The following is a 27,479-nucleotide window of genomic DNA, read 5'->3' on the forward strand; positions in this document are numbered from 1 at the left end:
AGACACTGAGGCAGCAGACTTTGTGAAATTTAATATTCGTGTCATTCTCAAAACTTTTGGCCATGACTGAAGTAGCCATATCTAGGAAAAGTTCCAAAGGCTGGGCATAATATAGTGTATAAGATGTCATACAATATGTATCTAACTGCACATTGAAACAAAGATTAATTATATAAAGAAAGATAGATAAAAGTTTTGGAGTACCTTAAATTGCATTTTTGGCAAAATGGTTAACTCGGCTCTATCTTTGGCAACATTAGCTAATTTAGGCATGACATGCCAACAACACATTCTGAACGTATATACATCCATGCATAACTGACCAAATGATAAAAGACTATTGTAATTTTGAATTCCATAAAAATATATATTGTTGTCTAGCAACAATGACAAGCCACCTGGGTCTGACAACATGGGTGGAAATTACTGAGGATGATAGTGCACAATATTGCCACTCCTATTTGCCGTATCTTCAATCTAAGCCTACAGGAAAGTGTGTAACCTCAGGCCTGGAGGGAAGCCAAAGTCATTCCACTACCCAAGAAGAGCTCAAACCAATCAGCCTGTTACCAACCCTTAGTAAACTTTTGGAAAGACATTGTTTGACTGGATACAATGCTATTTCACAGTAAACAAATGAACAACAGATTTTCAGTACGCTTGTATGGATGGGCTTTCAACTTGAACAGCACTTACACAAATTATTGATGATTGGCTGAGAGAAATTCATTAAAAAATTGTGGGAGCTGCATTTTTAGAATTCAGTTCTGCTTTTGACATTATCGATCATAATCTGCTGCTGGAAAAACGTATGTGTTATGGCTTTACATCCCCTGCAAAATTGTGGATAGAGCGTTACCTGTCTAACAGAACACGGAGGGTGTTCTTCAATGATAGCCTCTCCAACATAATCCAGGTAGAGTCGGGCATTCCCCAGGGCAGTGGTCTAGGCCCCTTACCGTTTTCAATCTTTACTAATGAGTAAAGCCTGTGTGTCTATGTTTGCTGATTACTTAACACTCTACATATCAGCTACCACAGCAAGTGAAATCACTGCAACACTTTAAAGAGCTGCAGTCAGTTTCAGAATGGGTGGCAATAAATAAGTTAGTACTAAATAAAACATTTAAAACTAAAAGCATTGTATTTGCGACAAATCATTCACTAACCCCTAAATCTCAACTAAATATTGTAATGAATTATGTGGAAATTGAGCAAGTTGAGAAGACTAAACTGCTTGGAGTAACCCTGGATTGTACACTGTCATGGTCAAAACATACTGTACTAATACAAAAGTAGCCAAAATGGGGAAAGGTCTGTCCAAAAAAAGTGCTGCTCTGCCTTCTTAACAACAATATCCTTAATTTGCAAATAAATTCATAAAAAATCCTACAATGTGATTTTCTGGATTTTTTTCTCATTTTGTCTGTCATAGTTGAAGTGTACCTATGATAAAAATTACTGGCCTCTCTCATCTTTTTAAGTGGGAGAACTTGTACAATTGGTGGCTGACTAAATACTTTTTTGCCCCACTGTATATCCAAAATGTCAATTTATTTGGCGTTAATAATCGATCAAATTGAAGACGGGTCTATCTGTGTTCAATACAGGAAGACAACAAACCAAGCTACTTTTCAAGTCTTGCGCAACTCTCAACAGTGTTACGCAGTTCCTAGATGGCCGTACTTCTTCATTGCAAAAATGAATAACCTCAACCAAATTCCAAAGACTTGTGACATCCAGTGGAAGCGGTAGGAACTGAAAACAAGTTCCTAAGGAATATCGTTTCCCAATGAGATCTCACTGAACAGACAGAGACCTAAAAACGGTTAGTTCAAATCAAATCAAATTGTATTTGTCACATACACATGGTTAACAGATGTTAATGCGAGTGTAGCGAAATGCTTGTGCTTCTAGTTCCAACAATGCAGTAATAACCAACAAGTAATCTAACTAACAATTCCTAAACTACTGTCTTATACACAGTGTAAGGGGATAAAGAATATGTACATAAGGATATATGAATGAGTGATGGTACAGAGCAGTATAGGCAAGATACAGTAGATGGCATCGAGTACAGTATATACATATAAGATGAGTATGTAAATAAAGTGGCATAGTTAAAGTGGCTAGTGATAAATGTATTACATAAGGATGCAGTCGATGATATAGAGTAGAGTATATACGTATGCATATGAGATGAATAATGTAGGGTAAGTAACATTATATAAGGTAGCATTGTTTAAAGTGGCTAGTGATATATTTACATCATTCCTATCAATTCCCATTATTAAAGTGGCTGGAGTTGAGTCAGTGTCAGTGTGTTGGCAGCGGCCACTCAATGTTAGTGGTGGCTGTTTAACAGTCTGATGGCCTTGAGATAGAAGCTGTTTTTCAGTCTCTCGGTCCCAGCTTTGATGCACCTGTACTGACCTCGCCTTCTGGGTGATAGCGGGGTGAACAGGCAGTGGCTCGGGTGGTTGATTTCCTTGATGATCTTTATGGCCTTCCTGTAACATCGGGTGGTGTAGGTGTCCTGGAGGGCAGGTAGTTTGCCCCCGGTGATGCGTTGTGCAGACCTCACTACCCTCTAGAGAGCCTTATGGTTGAGGGCGGAGCAGTTGCCGTACCAGGCGGTGATACAGCCCGCCAGGATGCTCTTGATTGTGCATCTGTAGAAGTTTGTGAGTGCTTTTTGTGACAATCCGAATTTCTTCAGCCTCCTGAGGTTGAAGAGGCGCTGCTGCGCCTTCTTCACGATGCTGTCTGTGTGAGTGGATCAATTCAGTTTGTCTGTGATGTGTATGCCGAGGAACTTAAAACTTTCTACCCTCTCCACTACTGTTCCATCGATGTGGATAGGGGGGTGTTCCTTCTGCTGTTTCCTGAAGTCCACTCCAGTTATACTCACAGACATGATTCAAACAGTATTAGAAATGTCAGAGTGTTTTCTATCCAAATATACTAATAATATGCATATCTTATATTCTTGGCATGAGTAGCAGGAAGTTGAAATTGGGCACGCTATTTATCCAAAAGTGAAAATGCTGCCCCCTATACCTTAAGAAGTTTAAACTACTCGCACACAGCTCAGACATGCATACCCCACAATACATGCCACCAGAGGTCTCTTCAGAGTCCAGAACACACTATTGAGGGCCGCACAGTACTACATAGAGCCATGACTACATGGAAATCTATTCCACATCAAGTAACTCATACAAGCAGTAAAATCAGATTTAAACGGATAAAAATACACCTTATGGAACAGTGGGGACTGTGAAGGGACGCACACACATGCACACACACATGCACAGACACACACACACACACGGTAACGTTGTTTGCAGCAAGCCATCCAATGACGCGATGTGATCTTTCTCGCTCATTTTTCAAAATAAAAGCCTGAAACTATGTCTAAAGACTGTTCACACCATGTGGATTTTCCTCAGGTTTTCGCCTGGAATATCAGTTCTGTTATACACACAGACAATATTTTGACAGTTTTGGAAACTTTAGAGTGTTTTCTATCCTAATCAGGCATATGCATATATGCATATTCTAGATTCTGGGCCTGAGAAATAGGCAGTTTCATTTGGGTACGTTTTTCACCAAACATCAAAATACTGCCCCCTACACTCAAGAGGCTAATTACCAATGATGACGAGACAGCCTGCAGGGAGGAGGTAAGGGCTTTGGGGTTGTGGTGCCTGGAAAACAACCGCTCACTCAACGTCAATAAAACAAAGGTGATAATCGTGGACTTCAGGAAACAGCAGAGGGTGCCTCCGCCTATCTACATCGATGGGACCGCAGTTGAGAAGGTGGAAAGCTTCAAGTTCCTTGGCGTACACATCACTGACAAACTGAAATAGACCACCCACACAGACAGTGTGGTGAAGAAGGCGCAACAGAGCCTCTTAAAACACAGGAGGCTGAAATTTGGCTTGTCACCTAAAACCCTCACAAACTTTTACAGATGCACAACTGAAAGCATACTGTCGGGCTGTGTCACCTCCCACAACTGCAAGGCTCTGCACAGGATGGTGCGGTCTGCCCAATGCATTTACCGGGGGAAAACGACCTGCCATCCAGGACACCTACAGCACCCGATGTCACAGGAAGGTCAAAAGTATTATCAAGGATATCAACCACCCGAGCCACTGCCTGTTCACCCCGCTATCATCCAGAAGGCGAGGTCAGTACAGGTGCATCAAAGCTGGGACCGAGAGACTGAAAAACAGCTTCTATCACAAGGCCATCAGACTGTTAAACACCCATCACTAGTACATTAGAGGCTGCTGCCTATAGGCATAGACTAGAAATCACTGGCCACTTTAAGGAATGGAACACAAGTCACTGGCATTACTCATCTCATATGGATATATACCGTTTTCTATACTATTCCACAGTCTCTCTTTCACTTAATAATGTGAATATATTTTGCATTACTTATCTCACATGTATGTACTGTATTCTCTACTATTCTACTGTATCTTAATCCAGTCCTCTCTAAAATTAAAATAATAATAAAAAATTAAATAAAAAATGCTCAGTCATATGTATATAGTCTTAATTCATTCCTACTTACATGTGTGTATTGGGTATATGTTGTGTAATTTGTTAGATATTACTGCACTGTCGGAGCTAGAAGCACAAGCATTTTGCTACACCCGCAATAACATCTGCTAATCACGTGTATGTGACCGATACAATTTGATTTAATGTGATATAGCTGCTGCCTTGGCTAATAGGGATCCATAATAAATACAAATACCGTTATCGTGGAATTGCCCTTCCACAATGAGAGCAAATTGCTGCTGAATCGAACGATCATAAAGACTGGGTTGTGGCTAGGAACATTAGATTTGTCATTCTAGCTTCTTCCCTTCCTTGAAGTGATCACTGATCTAATGAGATAGGATAAATCAACGGTTCCACATCATAGCTTTAACCAATCCAGCCTAATCAATGATTACTTTGAGGTAGGGACTGGGAGTCAGGAAGGATGCATTGTAAGTGGTGTTGGAACTGGCAACCAGAATACCCACAGCGCCACTCTGACCACAGTTCTCTTTCTCCAGAGTGCTTTGGGCCAGTGGGGTGTCAATCTATGGTCTATTACCAGTGAGCCTTTGCCTCACCCCCAGGTCCAACCCAGCTCTCTCTTGGCCATTAGGCTTGGTCTAACACAATAGTCCCCTACTATCCTCAGGTGCTGGTTATGGGAATGGGGATTTTTCCTCTCAGCTCCCACTGTAAGAATAAGGATAATGTCCCAAAAATAGCTGTGTTGGAGTGAGTCTCCAAACTATGAGAGACAGTGAAAACGGAACAGATTGCCTACATTAACAGCTCAAGCCACCTCCACTACCGTAATCCATCTATACAGCGAGACATTGAAGTGTGGAAACGCAAGAAACGCCTTGGCATTCAAGAATACAAACAACATACAGCATGGAATAGCACGGCACATAGTGTAACATTTTAGAATAATAAAACACAGCTATATGTATGCAACATCTGAGCTCGTGGCGGGGGGTTGGGCTAATAACGTGCGCCTTTGGTCTTGACATACCCGTTCTGTGGGTGTCGCAGGCACCCACCATTACAGCTATAATTGATCATGCTCTGTGTTCCTGTGTTCAGAGTGACTGACTGCACTGACTACTCTTACCACCATGTGTCTGTATAAGTGTATGTGTCCAAGACAGGAAGTGTAGTGCATGTGCGGGTGCATTGTACGTATGCGTTGTGTTCATGTGCCTGCGCACATGCATGCGTTAAATGTGTGTACGACCCTGGCGAGGATTCAGTACTCACGGACTGGCTGCTCTGTTGGAAACCTGACATGGCATCATTAGGTGCTTACACCATGTCATCATGTATTAAGCAGGGAACTATTGAACCAGTTTTGCAACACAAAGCTGTTAGAGAGCAAGGAGAGAACGTGAGCGCCGTGACACTTTCACCGCACACAAAACCATTCGCTGATTTTCCATATCACACAAGAGAATGGCCCTGGACTGTGTGTTCACTCACTAAAACATGCAAGGTCTGCCTTTTATGACATAACTCAAAGATTATGTTCCAGATTTGCCTGGTGTATTGTACACAATGTACATAAATGAGATATTTTCATATTTTCATGTCAAATACAAGTATAGGTTTGATACATTTCTGAAACTCTCATGTACTCTACTGTACACCACTCACTCCTGGTGTCTAAGAAAGCCACAAAAGTAATTATTTCTCTCCAAAAGGATACATTTGATTGCCAATTTTGAAGCAGGACTACTAAATCTGTCCTCTGTATCACTCTTCCATCATTGCACCTCTCTTTCTCTCCATCAGTACAGGGAGTAGCTGAGCATATTTGCATCACAGTTAGCTGTCAATGTAGTGGTGCCTGTGCTAATGCTAAATGAAAAAGACACACCCTTCAGCCTTGGTCTCTGTAGTTTTATTGGTCTAACTTTGGATGGTGAAGAGATACTAGAACTCATACTGCTGTTTAACAGTCTTTTGTTTCTTGCACGCTGCCTTCCTCTGAACTCAGACAAATACCGATGTCGGTAAAGTGAAGACTTATTTTATCAAATCAATTCTCTGTAATTATTATTACGTGATTAAATTAATCACGTAAATCTAATTAACTAGGAAGTCGGGGCACCAAGGAAAATCTTCAGATTACATATTTATAATTTTCCTAATATAACTATTCAGATATTTTAATATCTGATCAATTAGTCTTCTGAATTATTCTTTACCTCAAGTTAGTCTCATTCCAAACGTCGTAAATTGTTGGTTATCTGCACAAACCCAGCCTTTACTATGAATCATTCATACATCAATTGTCTTAATAATTTCTTTACTAACTAACTAAATAATCACAGAAATGCATAAACAAACACAGTAGATATGGTTACAAGGAAATGATAGGGGAGGTTCCCTAGTGGGCTAAGCAGATATGACGGCTTGGTGGACAAAGGGAAGTGGGTGTGGACTGAAAAGGTCGGGAAAGACAAAGGGAATCACTACACAGTTGATAATTATAATTATTGAAATGCTAATCATTTGCATATGAACGCTCACTCATTCGGGAATAATTGCAATCAATATATATTTATGCCCAATGTGTCGTCGTGATCTCTGTTGGAATCGTCAGTCCTTCTGTTGGAGAGTTCATCTGAGTCTCTCTCCCTCTCTGTTTCCCTGAAGAGCAAAGTCTTTCGTGGTTAGAATGGATACTTCAGAGTACTGTTTTCATGGAATAGATGTTTCGGCGGTTGTCGGTCTTCGCATCCCAGTTTGACATAATTTCTAGCTGCAGACTAGTAATTATTATCTAAGATTTGCTCTTATTCTGTAGGGATTGATAGTCTCAGAGTTTAACCATTTCCCACCGTGTAGCCACTGCTCCACGTGGTATGGTTAGGAATTCAACAACCATTGCACCCTTAGCTTACACTGAGGTTTTTGTGGTCTGAAGAGGATTTCCTCAGGTTTTATTCATAACAGTAGAAAAGGGCTGTGCCATGACGCCAGATCATGTCTGTGCTCACTGGGGCGGGCCAATGACTTCCTTTTAAAGCTTTAAAGGGAATACAAGTCTTTCACATTTAAGGTTTAACATCATATTACATCATTTCACAAATAGTTTAATCTTTACCCATTAATTTTATACAAGAATTAGATGCAAACCCCATAATTGAGAAATGTACATATTCAGAGATAAAGTTAGGTGTGTTTCCTGTTTAGAAAATAAAACACACTTGTCATACCCATCCCTTAAGTGTCCACTGACCATTCCCACCTTCTCACAAGTGGACATTTTGTGTCAAATCCTTTGTTCTCTCTATGTGTCTCATCCTGCATGGCCAGGGGGAGAGAGTCTCTGCCAGGAATTTACGACCTGAGATAACAGAACCTGGTCATAGGAGAGAGAGCGAGAGAGGGGGGGGGGCACGATATATACCCAGAAAGGGCCACGTCATGACACCGAGTAGAGCAACGCAGCAGACTTCCTTTTCACCGAGGCAGTATCCCACTTAACACGAGAGGAGGGGAGGTTGTAACTCTGTCCCGTTACCTGTCTCATATGCCTCAGAGTAGGTGGCTGAGCGGAGACAAATACATATTACATATTACATATTACATATTACATATTACATAAAGCAGACAGAACAAGTATCCATGGACAAAGGTGTCGGCTCATCAGAGGTGAAATTATTTAAAGGGAGTCCTTGTTGTGTGGAGCCCTGTGTATCTGTTACTCTGACAGATTTGTATCCAAAGCCCTGCCACTCTGGAGGCTCCTGAAGAGAGAAGGGAGATGGGGAATAGAATTTGGGGAAAGGAGCAACAGAGAGATGGAAGAGGAAAGTGGATGAGAGAAGCAGGGGTGATGAGCTGTAAAGATAAGCAGAACAAAGGGATGGGGGAGATACGCAGAAGGCAAGGAGCAGGTTAGAGGAGAAGCATAGGAGAAAAGCAAGGAGAAAAGTGGGGGAATGGTAGAAGAGAAGTAGAGAAGAGTGAAGGAGAGAAGGGGAGATGGAGTGGGGGAATGGTAGAGGAGGGGAGGAGAGGAGCAGAGAGGAGAAAAGCATGGTTGCGGTGCGGAGGTGTTGGACTGGTTTCATCCAGGCCTATGGGGTGGAAAAGAGGCCATATGGCCTGATTGTGCTACTGTACCACCTCAGCCTCACCTTTGTGTAATACTCCTAGAATGGGGAATAAATAAAAGACAGTGGGGAGCAGGAGGTTGTTACCATACTGCAGCTCCTTCTGCGTTCAACTCTTGCCTGTGTTTTAAACAATTGGTTTGGCATACAATATTTTTGAGAAGAGGTTGAAACAATGGAGCTAGTTAACATATTTCATTTTAGATCATTGGACTTGCCAGGCTCCTGTCTAATTAGAAAACATGTTTTCAGGAAACAGGTTTCAAATAATATATCACAATGAAAATAACGTCATATCTAAAAAGGCCAAGATGTTTGTTTTGCCCAAGCAATATAGACCCCACTAACACAACAGCTGCTAATTTTCTCATTTTAATAAGCCCACATTTTCACTGTGGTATTTGAGGGAAAGTGAGAAAAGGAGTCATATGCACAAACATCCAGCAGAAACATTGAGAAAAGAACTTGATGACGGATACAATCACTGTCATAGAGGCCTTTTAGGTATATCGACTGCTGGGAGGAAATGAGCTCAAATTCCAGGCTGAAGGCTCACTGAAAGACAGAGAGAGAGCGAGCGAGAGGAAGAGATAGGAAAAGAGAGAGACAGGAAAGGAGAAGGGGGGGCCTGAGACAGAGAATAGGAGGGAGGGAGGAGATACAATCAGACAGAAAGGAGAGAAGAATACAGGGAATATGAGAGGGGAGATAGAGATCTACATCCATGTGAGAGAATTATGAGAGTGAGAGTTACAAGACATTGTAATGATAAAGATACAATTTTCTCAGTCTGAGCTAGCCAATCAGGTTCAAGTGATAGTAAAGGCTAAGCCCAAACTCACAATGAGGGAGTCTTCTCTACTGTTGCAATAACATCCACTTATCACCCTGTTACTGAGAGTATGTGACCTTAACACAGAGGGACCAATCAAACACATATACTGTTTCAAACTGAGAACCACAGCAAGGCTTGCATTCAGAGACTATCTCAAGCTAGGTCCCCTGACAACCCTAAAGAGAGAAGACAAATCAGCTGTCTTGTTTCTAGCTCAGATTCCATTCAATCTGCTCAGGGTGGGACTTGAGAGCAGACAATAGCAATCACATATACTGACATGTGACGCAAGTGTCTGTGTACACAATAACAGGAAATGATGAGAGAGAAAGGTGAGCCTACATCCCCCCCATAATTGTCTAATGGAGCAAACCCCAAAGACTGCATGAAAAACAACCAGATAAAGATGCAAATTAGTCAAGGAGAAATAACGTTTTTCTGAGACTGATCCAACAAAGACTTTAGATGTGCCTTTAGCTCTGTTTTTCATAATGGGGAATGCAAGAGAGGGTATTGTGAGATTCATTTTAAAGGGATACTTCGTGATTTTGGCAACGAGGCCCTTTACCTACAGTGTGTTCAGAAAGTATTCATACCCTTTGACTTATGCCACATGTTGTTGTGTTACAGCTTGAATTCAAAATTGATTAAATATTTTTTTCTACACACTATACTCCATAATACTCCAATCAACACACAATACTCCATAATGACAAAGTGAAAATATGTTTTGAGAAATTATTGAAAATGTATTGAAAATGAAATACAGAAACATCTCATTTACATAAGTATTCACAGCCTGTTAGATTCACCTTTGTCAGTGATTACAGATGCGAGTCTTTCTGGGTAAGTCTCAGAAACATTAATGTTGTCTAGGTAAGCAACTCCAGTGTATATTTGTCCTTGTGTTTCAGGTTATTGTCTTGCTGAAAGGTGAATTAATCTCTCAGTGTCTGGTGGAAAGCAGACTGAACTAGGTTTTCCTCTAGGAGTTTGCCTGTGCTTAGCTCCATTCCGCTTATTTTTTATCCTGAAAAACTCCTCAATCCCCTCCCGATTATAAGCATACCCATAACATTATGCAGCCACCACTAAGCTTGAAAATCTGGAGAGTGGTACTCAGTAATGTGTTGTATTTTCCCCAAACATAACACTTTCTTTTCAGAATAAAAAGTAAATTACCTTGCAAATTCTTTGCAGTATTACTTTAGTGCCTTGTTGCAAACAGGATGCATGTTTTGGAATATTTTTTATTATGTACGTGCTTCTTTCTTTTCATTCTCCCAATTAGCTTAGTATTGTGGAGTAACTATACTGTTGTTGATCCATCCTCAGTTTTCTCCGATCACAGCCATTAATCTCTGTAACTGTTTTAAAGTCACTATTGGCCTTGTGGTGAAATTCCTGAGCGGTATCCTTCCTCTCCGGCAACTAAGTTCAGAAGGACGCCTGCATCTTTGTAGTGACTGGGTGTATTGATACACCATCCAAAGTGTAATTAATAACTTCCCCATGCTCAAAGGGATATTCAATGTCAGCTTTTTTGTTTTTACCCATCCATCGATAGGTGCCCTGCTTTGGAAGGCATTGGAAGACCTCCTTGGACTTTGTGGTTGAATCTGTATTTGAAATTTACTATTCGACTGAGGGACCGCACAGATAATTGTGTGTGGGGTACAGAGATGAGGTATTCCAAAATCATGTTAAACACTATTATTGAACACAGAGTGAGTTCATGCAATTTATTATGTGACTTTTTCAGCAAATGTTTACTTCTGAACTTATTTAGGCTTGCCATAACAAAGGGGATGAATATTTATTTACTCAAGACATTTCAGCTTTTATTTGTAATGAATTTGTAAAATGTTGTAAAAACATAATTCCACTTTGACATTATGGGGTATTGTGTGTAGGCCAGTGACACAAAATCTCAATTGAATTCATTTAAATGCAGGCTGTAACACAATAAAATGTGGAAATGGTCAAGGAGTGTGAATACTTTCTAAAGGCACTGTACTTCCCCAGAGTAAGATGAACTTGTGGATACCATGTTCGTCTTTGTGTCCAGTGTGAAGGAGGTTAGAGGAAGTTTCACGGGCCAATGCCAACTACCATTAGTGCAAAAACTAGAAGTCTATGGCTATCTCCTATAGTAACATTTAAGAGATCAGCTCAGCATGACTTTAATGGGTTAGACAGGACAAAGTCACACCCCAGATATTGTACAATCGCCAGCTCATCAAGTAAAGGATCAAGAGCAGTAATTAAGTGCCCGCTATTTTATGGTGGACCACTGTTTGACCTTGCATCCATTCACTCAACATTAGTCATTTTTTTTAATGTGTCAAAGATAGTTTCTAAATGGAGCAGACTAACCAGTCTGACAACTTATTCCAGGAGAGTGAACCCTCGCCACTCATCTCCACAAAATGTCGGCTAACAAGAACCACCCATCAGACTGCATGGTGTATGTTTCATGAGACTCACTAAAGAATTTCAAATTGTCTGGTGTATTTCATCATGCGAGAAAGGGATCATAACATGTTGTCACCATGAGAAATCAGCACCTGCAAAGCCTTCCTTGGAGTATTACGGATGGACAACTGTAATCTCAGGAGCCCCAGTATCTGCTGATTTTCTTTACCACCTGTCATTGAAATCTCATAATGGCCAGTTTGAAGGTAATAACAAAAACCAGCAGACACTCCGCCATCCAAGCACCGGAGTTGCACATCCCTAATATACTGACACATGATTCCTTTACGACGACGATAATAAATAGGCCTACTCATACTTGTCATCATTAACCATCAGCATAAGCCGAGTCCATTAATTGTGGAAGCCTAGTATAGGCTAGGAGGAATACTGTAATTCTATTCCATGAAGAAGAAAAAGGAAACACCTTCATATTAAGGGGATCAGATAACAGGTCACTCCGAGGTAAAGAAACCTCAGAAGATCTTCCTGTAATAGTTTGTAGCAAGATGGAGTAGCAAGATGGCGCCAACAGAGAGGGTTGCCTCGCTTCTAGTCCTTTGGAAACTATGCAGTATTTTTTTTTATGTATTATTTCTTACATTGTTACATACACCCGGGAATAACTATTGGATATCAGAGCGACGTCCTGACCAGGAATACAACTTTCCCGAAGCGGATCCTTTGTTCGCACCACCACCCAGGGCATTTCATCTGATCACAGAGGCCGACCCAAAACAACGTCGCCGCAGAAGAGGTAGACGGAGCGGCCTCCTGGTCAGACTTCGGAGGCGTGCACATAACTAACCGTTTTCGAGTATATTACTCGCCAAAGTCCAGTCTCTAGATATTAAGGTAGATGAAATTAGGGCAACTCCATTTCACGGAAACATGGCTCTCTCAGGATATGTTGTCGGAGATGGTACAGCCACCGGGATTCTTTATGCGTCGCGCCAACAGAAATAAACATCTTTCTGGAAAGAAGAAGGGTGGGAGCGTATGCTTCATGATTACCAACTCATGGTATAATCGTAACAACACCCATGAACTCAAGTTCTTTCGTTCACCTGACCTAGAATTCCTCACAATAAAATGCCGACCATATTATTTCCCAAGAGAATTCTTGTCGATTGTTGTCACAGATGTGTATATCCCCCCTCAAGCCGATACCCCGATGGCCCTCAAGGAACTTCACTAGACTCTATGCTAACTGGAAACCATATATCCGGAGGCTGCATTTATTGTAGCTGGGGATTTTAACAAAGCAAATTTGAGAACAAGGCTAGCTAAATTCTATCAGCATAGTAATTGTAGCACTCATGCGGGCAAAACCATGGATTACTGCTACTCTAACTTCCGTGAAGCATACAAGGCCCTCCCACACCCACCAGTCGGGAAATATAACGGCGACTCCATTTAGCTCCTCCCGTTCTATAGGCAGAAACTCAAACAGGATGTACCCATGACAAGAAGTATTCAACGCTGGTCTGGCCAATCGGAATCCAATCTTCAAGATTGTTTTGATCGCACAGACTGGGAAATGGTCTGGGCAGCCTCAGAGAATAATATTGATTTATACGCTGATTCAGTGAGTGAGTTTATAAGGAAGTGCATTGGACATGTTGCACCCACTGTGACTACTAAAACCTACACTAACTAGAAACTGTGGATAGATGGCGGCATTTGTGCAAAACTGAAAGCGCGACGACCGGATTTAACCATGGAAAGATGACTGGGAATATGGCCGAATACAAACAGTGTAGTTATTCCCTCCGCAAGGCAATCAAACAAGCAAAATATCGGTATAGGGACAAAGTGGAGTTGCAATTCAAGGGCTCAGACACAAGACGTATGTGGCAGGGTCTACAGGCAACCATGGACTACAAAAAGAAAACCAGCTACATCACGGACATTGACATCTTGCTTCCAAACAAACTAAACACCTTCTTTACCCGCTTTGAGGATAACACAGTGCCACCGATGCGGCCCGCTACCAAGGACAGTGGGCCCACCCTCTCCTTCTCCATGGCCGACGTGAGTAAGACATTTAAATGCGTTAACCCTCGCAAGGCTTCCGGCCCTGATGGCTATGCACCCCCCCCAACTCAATCATCAGGTTTGAACACGACACAACAGTAGTGGGCTTGATTACCAACAACGACGAGACAGCCTACAGGGAGGAGGTGAGGATACTCGGAGTATGGTGTCAGGAAAACAACCTCGCACTCAATGTCAACAAAACAAAGGAGATGATCGTGGACTTCAGGAAACAGCAGAGGGTGCACCCCCATGTCCACATTGATGGGACAGCAGTGGAGAAGGTAGAAAGTTAAGTTCCTCGGCGTACACAAAACTGACAAACTGAAATGGTCCACACACACAGACAGTGTGGTGAAGAAGGCGCCACAGCGCCTCTACAACCTCAGGACGCTGAATAAATGTGACTTGTCACCTAAAACCCTCACAAACCTTTACAGATGCTTAATTGAAAGCATCCTGTAGGGCTATATCACCACCCACAACCGCAAGGCCCTGCAGAAGGTGGTGCGGTCTGCACAACGCATCATCGGGGGCAAACTACTTGCCCTCCAGGACACCTACACCACCCAATGTCAAGAACAACAACCACCCGAGCCACTGCCTGTTCACCCCGCTACCATCCAGTAGGCGAGGACAGTCCAGGTGCATCAAAGCTGGGACCTAGAGACTAAAAAACAACTTCTATCTTAAGGCCATCAGACTGTTGAACAGCCATCAATAATACAGAGAGACTGCTACCTCCATACAGACTTGAAATCATTGGCCACTAAATGGATCATTAGTCACTTTAAAAATGTTTACATATCTTGCATTACTCATCTCATATGTAAACTCAACTGCGTTTATTTTCAGCAAACTTAACGTGCAAATATTTGTATAAACATAACAAGATTCATCAACTGAGACGTATACTGAACAAATTCCACAGACATGGAATAATGTGTCCTTGAACAAAGGCGGGGGTCAAAATCAAAAGTAACTGTCAGTAGCTGGTGTGGCCACCAGCTGCATTAAGTACTGCAGTGGTCATGTGGTTTGGCCTCAGGCCAGTAAGTGTGAGTGTCCTCCTCGTGGACTGCACCAGATTTGCCAGTTCTTGCTGTGAGATGTTACCCCAGTCTTCCACCAAGGCACCTGCAAGTTCCTGGACAATTCTGGGGGAATGGCCCTAGCCCTCACCCTCCGATCCAACAGGACCCAGACATGCTAAATGGGATTGAGATCCGGGCTCTTCGCTGGCCATGGCAGAACACTGATATTCCTGTCTTGCAGGAAATCACGCACAGAACGAGTAGCATGGCTGGTGGCATTGTCATGCTGGAGCGTCATGTCAGGATGAACCTACAGGAAGGATACCACATGAAGGAGGAGGATGTCGTCCCTGTAACGCACAGCGTTGAGATTGCCTGCAATGACAAGAAGCTCAGTCCGATGATGCTGTGACACACCACCCCAGACCATGACAGACCCTCCATCTCCAAATCGATCCCGATCCAGAGTACAGGCCTCAGTGTAACGCTCTTTCCTTTTTTGTAACGACGATTAACGCAAATCCGACCATCACCCCTGGTGAGACAAAACTGCGACTTGTCAGTGAAGAGCTCTTTTTGCCAGTCCTGTCTGGTCCAGCGACAGTGGGGTTGTGCCCATAGGCGACGTTGTTGCCGATGATGTCTGGTGAGGACCTGCCTTACAACAGGCCTACAATCCCTCAGTCCAGCCTTTCTCAGCCTATTGCGGACAGTCTGAGCACTGATGGAGGGATTGTGTATTCCTGGTGTAACTCAGGCAGTTGTTGTTGCCATCCTGTACCTGTCCTGCAGGTGTGATTTTTGGATAAACCGATCCTGTACAGGTGTTGTTACACGTGGTCTGCCACTGCGAGGACGATCAGCTGTCCATCCTGTCTCTCTGTAGCGCTGTCTTTGGCATGTCACAGTACAGACATTGAAATGTATTTCTCTGGCCACATCTGCTGTCCTCATGCCTCCTTGCTGCATGCCTAAGGCACATTCGCACAGATGAGCAGGGACCCTGGGCATCTTTGGTTTGTTGTTTTTCAGAGTCAGTAGAAAGGCCTCTTTAGTGTCCTATGTTTTCCTAACCGTGACCTTAATTGCCTACCGTCTGTAAGCTGTCTTAATGACTGTTCCACAGGTGCAAGTTAATTAATTGTTTATGGTTCATTGAACAAGCATCGGAAACAATAAAGATGAAAAGTTATTTGGATTTTTACGAATTATCTTTGAAAGACAGGGTCCTGAAAAAGGGACGTTTCTTTTTTTGCTGAGTTTATATACTGTATTTTATACCATCTATTGCATCTTGCCTATGCCGCTCGGTCATCCATATACTTATATGTATATATTCTTATTCCATCCCTTTACTTAGATTGGTGTGTATTAGATTGTTGTTGTAGAATTGTTAGATTACTGTGCGATATTACTGAACTGTCGGAACTAGAACAAGCATTTCACTACACTCGCAATGATATCTGCTAACCTTGTATGTGTGACCAATAAAATGTTATTTGATTAGATTTATTTAGTCTATTTCTGACTTCACCATTTAAAAAATATATAATGGAGATATCCAGATGGATGTCATCACTGCTCTGACTTTTTGCTGTCACCACAATGGCCGCTGTATTAAAAAAAATTGGATTAAATCTGCATGTATTAAAAATGGCCTCATATGCTGCCCACTGGATAGGATATTAGATGGACATGTTACTCATTTTACGTTTAAGGGCTTTGAGAGAAGGAAATAATATGTTACTTTTAGCAAAAACATTATCTTGAATTAAGCCAGTCTATACATTTTAATTATTTGGGAGATGGACAACGTTATTCATGCTGAAAAATGCAAAGCTAATACAGTATGTAAATGAGGCTGATGTGATTGTAACATCTCCTGGAGCTGGGCACATTACTATTCAGGTAGCTTAGATCAAAGCTCTACATGACCAATAGGTTTCCACTAGCAGGTGTGTGTGTGAATTTTCTTGACCATGACTAGGCTACATTTTATAATGTACTAGATGCAGTGGAAATTCATCTGTCAGATGAAATATAGGCCTACATTACATTTCCTGTAGACAACAATAGAAATGCTACTCTGTGAAATAAGCAATTAGTCAGGTGTTAGAGGTCGTTCGTGCAAAAGCCTTACAAGCTTTACTTGATTCATGTAGGAACAGAAGGATGATTATCCTCCCTGGAGGCTAGACTTATGGAAGTGCTACTACATTGGGCAGGGCACCAGAGCAGAGTCACTGACAGGCAGTGGGTGAGATGAAGGTGGCACTTTAAATTACCCACAAACACAAAACACAATTACCCACAATATTTACAGCTATATGGCACTTCCGTGTGATTGAATTAGACTACATTTCAACAGGAGATGCACTTAAAGGAAACTATGTGACTGTGCAACTGGTAGACATGTCACTGATATAGTTTTGCTGCTATTGAAATATGCCTTTACTGGACCTGCTTCTTTCCAACACCAGTATCAGAAGAGTGGGGGCTGCACTCAAACCGCCCCCCATCATTAGAGCTCTATTAGTTAACATTATACAAGGGTGGTTCCCTTCTAATAATGACTACCCTACCATTAATCCCATGTCAGAAGACTAGTTTCATGATATACTACAGTATAGGATATATTTGAATTACTTTAAAAAAGTATGTAGTCACTGTTGTGTGTTTATTATTTACAGTGGTCTTACCTTCTGCTGTCGTCTGGCCATGTCGGTGGGTTGCTTGGCATTAAAAGGGTAGGCAATGCAGCGCATTACAAAGACATAGAGCTGGAGCCTCTTCTTTCGCTCTTCCTCCTCCCTCTGCATCTTTTCCAGATCATCTTTCTCCTTATCGCTGGCCACCGAGGGGCTAGGGCTGGATGGGCGAGCACTGCTTCCCCGGCTTGAGGGCTGGAGCCCACCAGAACTCTCGGTGGTCCGGCTGGGTGACACCCGTGCGCCCCCGGTATTTGGTGCCAACACCTCTTTGCGTTCTTCTTCTACCATCTCATCCGCTTCCTCCTCACTGGAAGATGGGTCCAACATGTTGGTGGTCTTGGATGGAGACTATCTAGACAGAGTGAGAAAGCGGAGATCAAAAATAATATTAGTGCCACAGGTTTTTCAAGAACGACGGTGTTCAGAGACAGCTGCTATCTGTGTTGCATTGGCAACGCTAGAGGGGGGAGGGGGGGATGAGTAGAAAAAATACTGATAAACTCGATGTAAACCAGGAAACGTCAGTTGAGAGGAATTACGAAAACCCAATACTGATGTAGAAAGAAGGTAGGCCTGGGCTGGTCAAACTCTGCACAAAAAGCTATTGAATTCGAACAAAATAAATGTGTAGTTGCTTACCCTACGAGTTTTCAGCGTTTAACTCTCCAGTCACCGCCGTGGATTTGCTAGGATGCTATGAAAAGGGGTGGGGTCGGATGAAAGACGATAAAGAACGCTTTTCAGTAGCCTGCTAAGCAACGCGCGGATGGGGAAGGTACCGGGAACTGACCATGGTTCTGAATATAAAGGCGAATTATAGCGGGTGGTGGGAGCGCAGTTGACGCGACAACCCATTTACTACATCCACCTGATGATCTGAGACATCTCCAATGGAGATTCTCACCAATTACGCCTTTCCCACATCAGTATTTATTTATTCCCAATATTCAATATTATTTCCGCAAACTCCACTTATTGCCCTATTCTGAATTTGATACATGGAATAGTCAATAGTCAGACTTGAAGTGCATGATTTAATCGACTATTAATTCCTATATGTTTGTATATTATAGTGCCTATGTTGCATTGTTCTCTAGTAGGCCTAGGGTAATATTGCCTATAGGGCCTATATCCTACGTATCAGAATTGAGCTGCAAAATTAAATCAGTATGGTGATGACATATATGCGTTATAGAAAACACATTTAGCCTACACATCTCCACGGTTGTCATCAATCTTCAATGCTGACAGCATGATACCTGGCCCTGGAGTAATTGTCAACGTTTTGTTAAAAATACATTAGATTTGAAAAAAAAAAAAAACATAAACTGCTGTTTTAAGGATGAAATTTCAACCACAGGAGTGTGTCATCATGGTAATCAATTTTCAACATACACAAACCTTATGTATGTTGAATTTGTACCTTTGAAACAACACAAGATCTTCAACATTATATCCACTATCAGAAATAAAACACGGCTGTCTTGGGAAGAAGGTGAGGACCAATGCGCAGCGTTGTACGTGTTCATCTTTTTTAATGTAAACTGAACACTGAATAACAAAACAACAAAGAAAATAACCGAAACAGTTCTGTCCCACAAAAACAGAAAACAACCACCCACAAACACAATAGAAACCAGGCTCCCTAAATATGGTTCTCAATCAGGGACAACGATTGACAGCTGCCTCTGATTGAGAACCATACCAGGCCAAAAACAGAAATGGCAAATCATAGAAAACGAACATAGACAACCCACCCAACTCACGCCCTGACCATACTAAAACAAAAGACAAAAGGTCAGAACGTGACAGTACCCCCCCAACGGTGCGGACTCCGGCTGCAAAACCTGAACCTATAGGGGAGGGTCTGGGTGGACGGGCTCTGCAGCTTCTGGCTAACCGACGGCTCTGGCAGCTCCTGGCTGACCGACGGCTCTGGCAGCTCCTGGCTGACCGACGGCTCTGGCAGCTCCTGGCTGACCGGCGGCTCTGGCAGCTCCTGACTGGCGGGCGGCTCTGGCAGCTCAGGACAGACGGGAGACTCTGGCAGCTCAAGACAGACGGGAGACTCTGGCAGCTCAAGACAGACGGGAGACTCTGGCAGCTCAAGACAGACGGGAGACTGGCAGCTCAGGACAGACGGGAGACTCTGGCAGCTCATGACAGACGGGAGACTCTGGCAGCTCATGACAGACGGGAGACTCTGGCAGCTCAGGACAGACGGGAGACTCTGACAGCGCTGGGCAGGAGGAAGACTCTGCCAGCACTGGACGGGAGCACCTGTAGGAAGGAGACGGAGAGACAGACTTGCAGGTCGCACTGCAGGTCTCGAGCACCGAGCCTGCCCAACCCTACCTGGCTGAATGCTCCCCGTAGCCAGGCCAGTGCGACAAGGTGGAATAGCCCGCACTGGGCTGTGCTGGCGAACCGGGGACACCATGCGTAGGGCTGGTGCCATGTAAACCGGCCCGAGGAGACACACTGGAGACCAGATGCACTGAGCCGGCTTCATGGCACCTGGCTCGATGCCCACTCTGGCCTGGCTGATACGAGGCGCTACAATGTACCGCACCGGGCTATGCACACGCACCGGGGACATCGTGTGCCTCACGGCATAACACAGTGCCTGCCCGGACCCTCTCTCTCCACGGTAAGCACGGGGAGTTGGCGCAGGTCTCCTACCTGACTTTGCCACACTCCACATGTGCCACCCCGATACATTTTTGGGGCTGCCTCTCGGGCTTCCAGCTGCCCTGCCGTGCTGCCTCCTCATACCGCCGCCTCTCAGCTTTCGCTGCCCCCAGCTCTGCCTTGGGGCGGTGATATTCCCCAGCCTGTGCCCAGGGTCCTTTGCCGTCCAGGATCTCCTCCCAAGTCCAGTTCTCCAGGTATCGCTGCCTCTCGTCACCATGCTGCTTGGTCCTTTCTTGGTGGGTGGTTCTGTAAGCCAAACACAGAAATGGCAAATCATAGAAAACTAACATAGACAACCCAACTAACTCACACCCTGACCATGTAACGGCGTTCTTCGTTTGTAGAATGAGAGTCGGACCGAAATGCAGCGTAGTGGTTACTCATGACTTTAATAGAAAAAGTGACAAATGAAATAACTATAGAAAATACAAAACAACAAACGGAACGTGAAACCTAATTACAGCCTATCTGGTGAAAATACACAGAGACAGGAACAATCACCCACGAAATACACAGCGAAACCCAGGCTACCTAAATACGGTTCCCAATCAGAGACAACGAGAATCACCTGACTCTGATTGAGAACCGCCTCAGGCAGCCAAGCCCATACAACACCCCTACTCAGCCGCAATCCCAATAATACAAAAACCCCAATACGAAATACAACAACATAAACCCATGTCACACCCTGGCCTGAGCAAATAATTAAAGAAAACACAAAATACTAAGACCAAGGCAGACCATACTAAAACAAAAGACAAAACAAAGGAACTAAGGTCAGAACGTGACAATTATATTTATTATACCTCAGAACACTAAAGAATAAAACAACAAAGAGAACGAAATGAAACCGAAACAGTTCTGTCTGGTGCAGACACAAAAAATAAAATAATAACCCACAACTCAAGGGTGAAAACAGGCTACCTAAGTATGGTTCTCAATCAGGGACAACGATTGACAGCTGCCTCTGATTGAGAACCATACCAGGCCAAACACAGAAATCCCAAATCATAGAAAAAAGAACAAACTGCCCACCCCATCTCACGCCCTGACCATACTAAAACAAAGACAAAACAAAATGAACTAAGGACAGAATGTGACAATATTAAGAAAACCAGGCACGATTTTCAGTTGATTTATTTACGGAGAGCCAGAGGCACACTCCAACATAATTTACAAACAAAGCATTTGTGTTTAGGGAGTCCGCCAGGGATGTCCCTTGATAAGTGCATGAATTGGACCCTAAGCTTTCCGTAACAGCATCCTCAGATCCTCAAAAGGTTCTACAGCTGCACCATCGAGAGCATCACTGGTTGCATCACTGCCTAGTAAGGCAACTGCTCGGCCTCCGACCGCAAGGCACTACAGAGGGTAGTAAAATCACTGGGGCCAAGCTTCCTGCCATCCAGGACATCTATACCAGGCAGTGTCAGGGGAAGGCCCTAAAAATTACGACACAGCAAGCGGTACCAGAGCGCCAAGTCTAGGTCCAAAGGCTTCTAAACAGCTTCTACCCCTAAGCCATAAGACTCCTGAACACCAAATCAAATGGCTATCCAGACGATTTGCATTGCCCCCCCTCTTTTACACCGCTGCCACTCTGTTGTTGTCTATGCACAGTCACTTTAATAACTCTACCTACAGTTGAAGTCTGAAGTTTTATGTACACCTTAGCCAAATACATTTAAACTCAGTTTTTCACAAATCCTAGTAAACATTTAATCCTAGTAAAAATTCCCTGTCTTAGGTCAATTAGGATCACCACTTTATTTTAAGAACGTGAAATGTCAGAATAATAGTAGACAGAATGATTTCTTTCAGCTTTTATTTCTTTCATCACATTCCTAGTGGGTCAGAAGTGTACTTACACTCAATTCGTATTTCATAGCATTGCCTTTAAATTGTTTAACTTGGGTCAAACATTTGGGTAGCCTACCTCAAGCTTCCCACAATAAGTTGGGTGAATTTGGCCCATTCCTCCTGACAGAGCTGGTGTAACTGAGTCAGGTTTGTAGGCCTCCATGCTCACACACACTTTTTCAGTTCTGCCCACACATTTTCTATAGGATTGAGGTCAGGGCTTTGTGATGGCTACTCTAATACCTTGAATTTGTTGTGCTTAAGCCATATTGCCACAACTTTTGAAGTATGCTTGGGGTCATTGTACATTTGGATGACCCATTTGTGGCCAAGCTTTAACTTCCTGACTGATGTCTTGAGATGTTGCTTCAATATATCCACATAATTTTTTCACCTCATGATGCCACCTATTTTGTGAAGTCCCTCCTGCAGCAAAGCACCCCCACAACATGATGCTGCCACTCCCGTGCTTCACGGTTGGGATGGTGTTCTTCAGCTTGCAAGCATCCCCTTTTTCCTCCAAACATGACAATGGTCATTATAGCCAAACAGTTCTATTTTTGTGTCATCAGACCAGAGGACATTTACCCAAACAGTACGATCTTTGTCCCCATGTGCAGTTGCAAACTGTAGTCTAGCTTTTTTGTGGCTGTTTTGGAGCAGTGGCTTCCTCCTTGCTGAGCGGCCTTTCAGGTTATGTCGATATAGGACTCATTTCTACTGTAGATATAGATACCTTTGTACCTGTTTCCTCCAGCATCTTCACAAGGTCCTTTGCTGTTGTTCTGGGGTTGATTTGCACTTTCTGCACCAAAGTATGTTGACAGAAAATGTCTCCTTCCTGAGCGGTATAATGGCTGCATGGTCCCATGGTGTTTATACTTGCGTACTATTGTTATTTGGAAATTGCTCCCAAGGATGAACCAGACTTGTGGAGGTCTACAATTTATTTTCTGAGGTCTTGGCTATGTCATGACTGTCCTGATCAGGTCAGGTTACAGGAGACCACAACCCTACAGATTATCTCTCACCCACAACAGAGGAGAGGAGAGATCTAGGGGTCTGAAGATGTGGGGGTTTTATGACCCCTCACGCCCATGGTAAATCTTAGGCCACAGACAACATTCATTTGTCCTGTTACTATGGAGAACCAGCCTCAGAACATTAAACATGCAATAACGGGACTTTGGAACAATGGTTTCCTTCAGTCACAATGGTGGTCATGACGATAGATGGAATATGGAAATGTATGTCATGTTTGTTTTGTTATTAAAGGTTAATAGATGTTATTATGAAAACATTGTAACTGTAAGAGTTTTCATAGGATATGCTTGATGATTATACATTGTACGTTGTGTGGAAAATGTCCAAATGAAAGAGAATGTTTTGGTAAAGATGAAATGTGAAGTTAGTTGTCTAAAATTGGATTTGAGTCAAATCTAGACCTTGCCTCTTAACTTGGTACGCCCAGAGAATTGCCCTAAAGGCGGTTACGCCCACTTCTGACCCAAGGGTATAAGAACTGTGAATTAAGAATAAACAGATCAGACTAAGTGACCCAAGCTGCAGCCAAGGTCTAAAAAGTCAACAAACCCAAAACGCAACACAAGGTTGAAAACAAATAAATATTTTTTCTACCCATGCCCATGATGAGTAGCTGTGTTTAAGTGGGAGAATTCAAGCAGGACCACCTAACCTCCACTCTCCATCGAATCGTGGTATCTACACTGTTTCATTCCTACACTGTGAGCTCTGAGCTACAGAGCTGTCTGTCCTCAGAAGACCCCTCCCAGAGCAAGGGCGAGGAATCAGACCAAAAGGACACTGACATCGTGAGGACGACCAGAGAGTTGCGCCGGAGAAGTGTGTAATTGAGAAGCCTAAACGATCCACGCGGAGCATTCCATCTGAGATCTCCCACACGTAATTACATCATTATATTCGGACCCATAAGAGAGGCAGTTCGGGGCAAGGCTAGGGTTAAAATAAGCATAACTGACAAATGCACCCAAATGTATATTTCTCTCGTGTACTTTCTCCTTTTCTCTCTCTTTTAAATCCCCATTTTGGGTAACACGCGCCATAGTGTGTTGGCCCGTTATAATAAGTTCTAATCAATAGCCTAGACTGTGTTTTGTGTATGTGTATTTTTTATCATCATTTTAGCTTTCTAGTAAATCAATAATCCACTAAGATTGGTGTGGTAAGAACCCATTGGTGGGACCCGGGTCTGTGCAGATTCCCGGATTATGCGACGTTCAGAATGAGATTGTAGAGGAAACTGATTAATTAGTGACTGTTGTAAAATCGATATTCTGATATTCTTTGAGTTAATTTGAACTAATTTCCCCATGGTGCCCCAGGTTAATGAGTTAATAATTGCTTCATTCATTTAATCACGCAATTAGAAAACTTTAATCATTCGATGAGCAACAGTCATCACATTAACTAATACAACGTCAAGACAGCTAATTGTGTTTGATTTTCCCATGATGTCAAGCAAAGAGGCACTGAGTTTGAAGGTATGCCTTGAAATACATCCACAGGTATACCTCCAATTGACTCAAATGATGTCAATTAGCTTATCAGAAGCTTCTAAAGCCATGACATCATTTTCTGGGATGTTCCAGGCTGTTTAAAGGCACAGTCTACTTAGTGTATCTACACTTCTGACCCAATGAAATTGTGATACAGTGGAATGCCATCAGAGGATGGACTGTTTAAAGTAAGACCGGAATGGAGCCCAAGCCTCTTTAAACAGTTTGGGGTTCCCACGTGAATTGAATTGAATTTTTTCTAGTTTCAGAGAGCACAACACATCTCTCACCCAATATTTTAAGATGGGGGAGCTGCCATCTTCCAGTTCTGTAGTATTAGCCGTCTAGCTAAAAGAGTTGTATAAGCAACAGTGTCCGACTGGATTCTTGATAGGGGGGTACCCATGGGCAGTACTCCAAAAAGGGCTGTAAGGGGAGACGGATCTATAACAGTGTCATATATATCAGAGAAACGTTTAAATATTAATTCCCAGAAACCTGACAGTTTATAACAGCCCCAAAACATATGCAACAGTGTGGCTGGTTCCACTTTACATCTGACACAGGTAGGATCAAAATCAGAGAATATTCTTCCAAGTTTGGCCCCCGACCAGTGGATACGGTGAACCACCTTGAATTGAATGAGGCTGTGTCTGGTGCTAAAAGAAGACGAGTGCACCCTGTGCAGCACAGATTCCCAGGCGTCTTCCCCAAGTTCCTCCCCCAAATCCTTTTCCCATCGAGTCTTTAAAGGTACCAAAGAAGGCTTCTGTAAGTCATGAATGATTGCATATACATCTGAAATTGCGCCCCTAGGAAGCTTGTTCAACTCCAAGATGCTCTCTATAGCTGTATTCGCAGGCCTATTGAGAAATCCAGGTGTGTTAGCTCTGACAAAGTTTCTAGTCTGGAGATAGCGGAAAAAGAGAAAAAGAGGCAAATGTATCATCAAATAATAATTGGGCTAGCGAGGAGAGGCCCAGTGAGTGCCAAATGCCAAAAGCCCCATCATTTAAAGATGGAGGAAATAAAATGTTCTGATTGATTGGGCCTGATAGAGAAAAGCCTTGGAGGCTAAAAGCTAAACAGAACTGATTCCAAATTTTAAGAGACTGCTTTACATATGGGTTGACACGCCTTTTTGCCTAGGGACACTGGGAGAGACGAGCACAACACAGAGGAAAGTGCTGCAGGTTTACACGATTCAGACTCCATCTGTACCCAGAGTGGTCTAGGGCCAGTAGGATCAGTCTGCAGCCAGTACAGAACGGCTCTGAAATTTGCAGCCCAGTAGTATGTCTGAAAATTTGGTAGAGCTAAACCCCCCAATGACCTAGGCTTCTGTAAATGTTTTCTACCAATCCGTGGTACCGTGCCATCCCAAATAAAATGCATGAATGTTTGATCCAGTGAAACAAAAAAATATTTTGAAATAAAAATGGGTAAACATTGAAATAAATATAAAAATTTGGTCAACACATTCATTTTAATGGCATTAATCCTTCCGATAAGAGAAAGGGGTAGCGAATTCCAAAAAGTAAAAGATTGTTTCAAGCTGTCTGCTAGAGCAACAAAGTTTTCCTGAAACAAATTTGAATATTTCCTTGTCACTTTTACTCCCAAGTAGGTGAATTGATCCCGGACAATCCTAAACTGAGAACTTGTAAAAGAGCACTTTAAAGCAGCCTTGTTTACCGGAAAAAGCTCACTCTTGCCTAGATTCAGCTTGTACCCTGAGATTGATCCAAACTTTTTAAGAACAGATAGGGCATGTGGCAATGAGGTATCGGGGTTGGAGATAAACAAAAGGAGGTCGTCAGCATATAGCGAGACTTTCTGCTCCCAGCCCGCCCTGATTATACCTTGAATGGCATCATTAGAGCGTAGTGCAATGGCGAGAGGCTCGATTGCCAATGCAAACAACAAGGGGGAGAGTTGGACAACCCTGTCTGCGCATTCAAAAATCTGGACCATTTCCTGTATGAAATTTCATCTTGGTTTCGCCTGTAGCGTTAGTTCTGGGGCACTCACAGATAATATTACATTTACATTTACATTTAAGTCATTTAGCAGACGCTCTTATCCAGAGCGACTTACAAATTGGTGCATTCACCTTATGACATCCAGTGGAACAACCACTTTACAATAGTGCATCTAAATATTTTAAGGGGGGGGGTGAGAAGGATTACTTTATCCTATCCTAGGTATTCCTTAAAGAGGTGGGGTTTCAGGTGTCTCCGGAAGGTGGTGATTGACTCCGCTGTCCTGGCGTCGTGAGGGAGTTTGTTCCACCATTGGGGAGCCAGAGCAGCGAACAGTTTTGACTGAGCTGAGCGGGAACTGTACTTCCTCAGTGGTAGGGAGGCGAGCAGGCCAGAGGTGGATGAACGCAGTGCCCTTATTTGGGTGTAGGGCCTGATCAGAGCCTGGAGGTACTGAGGTGCCGTTCCCCTCACAGCTCCGTAGGCAAGCACCATGGTCTTGTAGCGGATGCGAGCTTCAACTGGAAGCCAGTGGAGAGAGCGGAGGAGCGGGGTGACGTGAGAGAACTTGGGAAGGTTGAACACTAGACGGGCTGCGGCGTTCTGGATGAGTTGTAGGGGTTTAAT

The 27,479-nt window shown here is 43.1% G+C and overlaps 1 protein-coding gene across 6 annotated transcripts in view; it reads right to left on the reverse strand.

Moving 5' to 3' along the window:
- cadpsa (Ca2+-dependent activator protein for secretion a) overlaps window positions 1-18,553 on the reverse strand; it is a 150,755-nt gene extending 132,202 nt beyond the window's left edge. For 5 of the 6 annotated variants that reach the window (XM_046311415.1, XM_046311414.1, XM_046311413.1 and 2 more), the window contains exons 1-2: window positions 18,419-18,553; window positions 17,768-18,131 (exon numbers count right to left, since the gene is read on the reverse strand). In XM_046311415.1, the coding sequence (XP_046167371.1) occupies window positions 17,768-18,106 (339 nt within the window). In that variant the 5' untranslated portion in view covers window positions 18,107-18,131; window positions 18,419-18,553. The remainder of the gene's footprint in view (window positions 1-17,767; window positions 18,132-18,418) is intronic. The other variant, XM_046311411.1, reaches the window with a different exon arrangement.
- Between the last annotated feature and the right edge of the window lie 8,926 nt (window positions 18,554-27,479).

The sequence above is a fragment of the Oncorhynchus gorbuscha genome, linkage group LG18 (genome assembly GCF_021184085.1).
Source record: "Oncorhynchus gorbuscha isolate QuinsamMale2020 ecotype Even-year linkage group LG18, OgorEven_v1.0, whole genome shotgun sequence".
In the NCBI taxonomy this organism is placed as follows: Eukaryota; Metazoa; Chordata; class Actinopteri; order Salmoniformes; family Salmonidae; genus Oncorhynchus; species Oncorhynchus gorbuscha.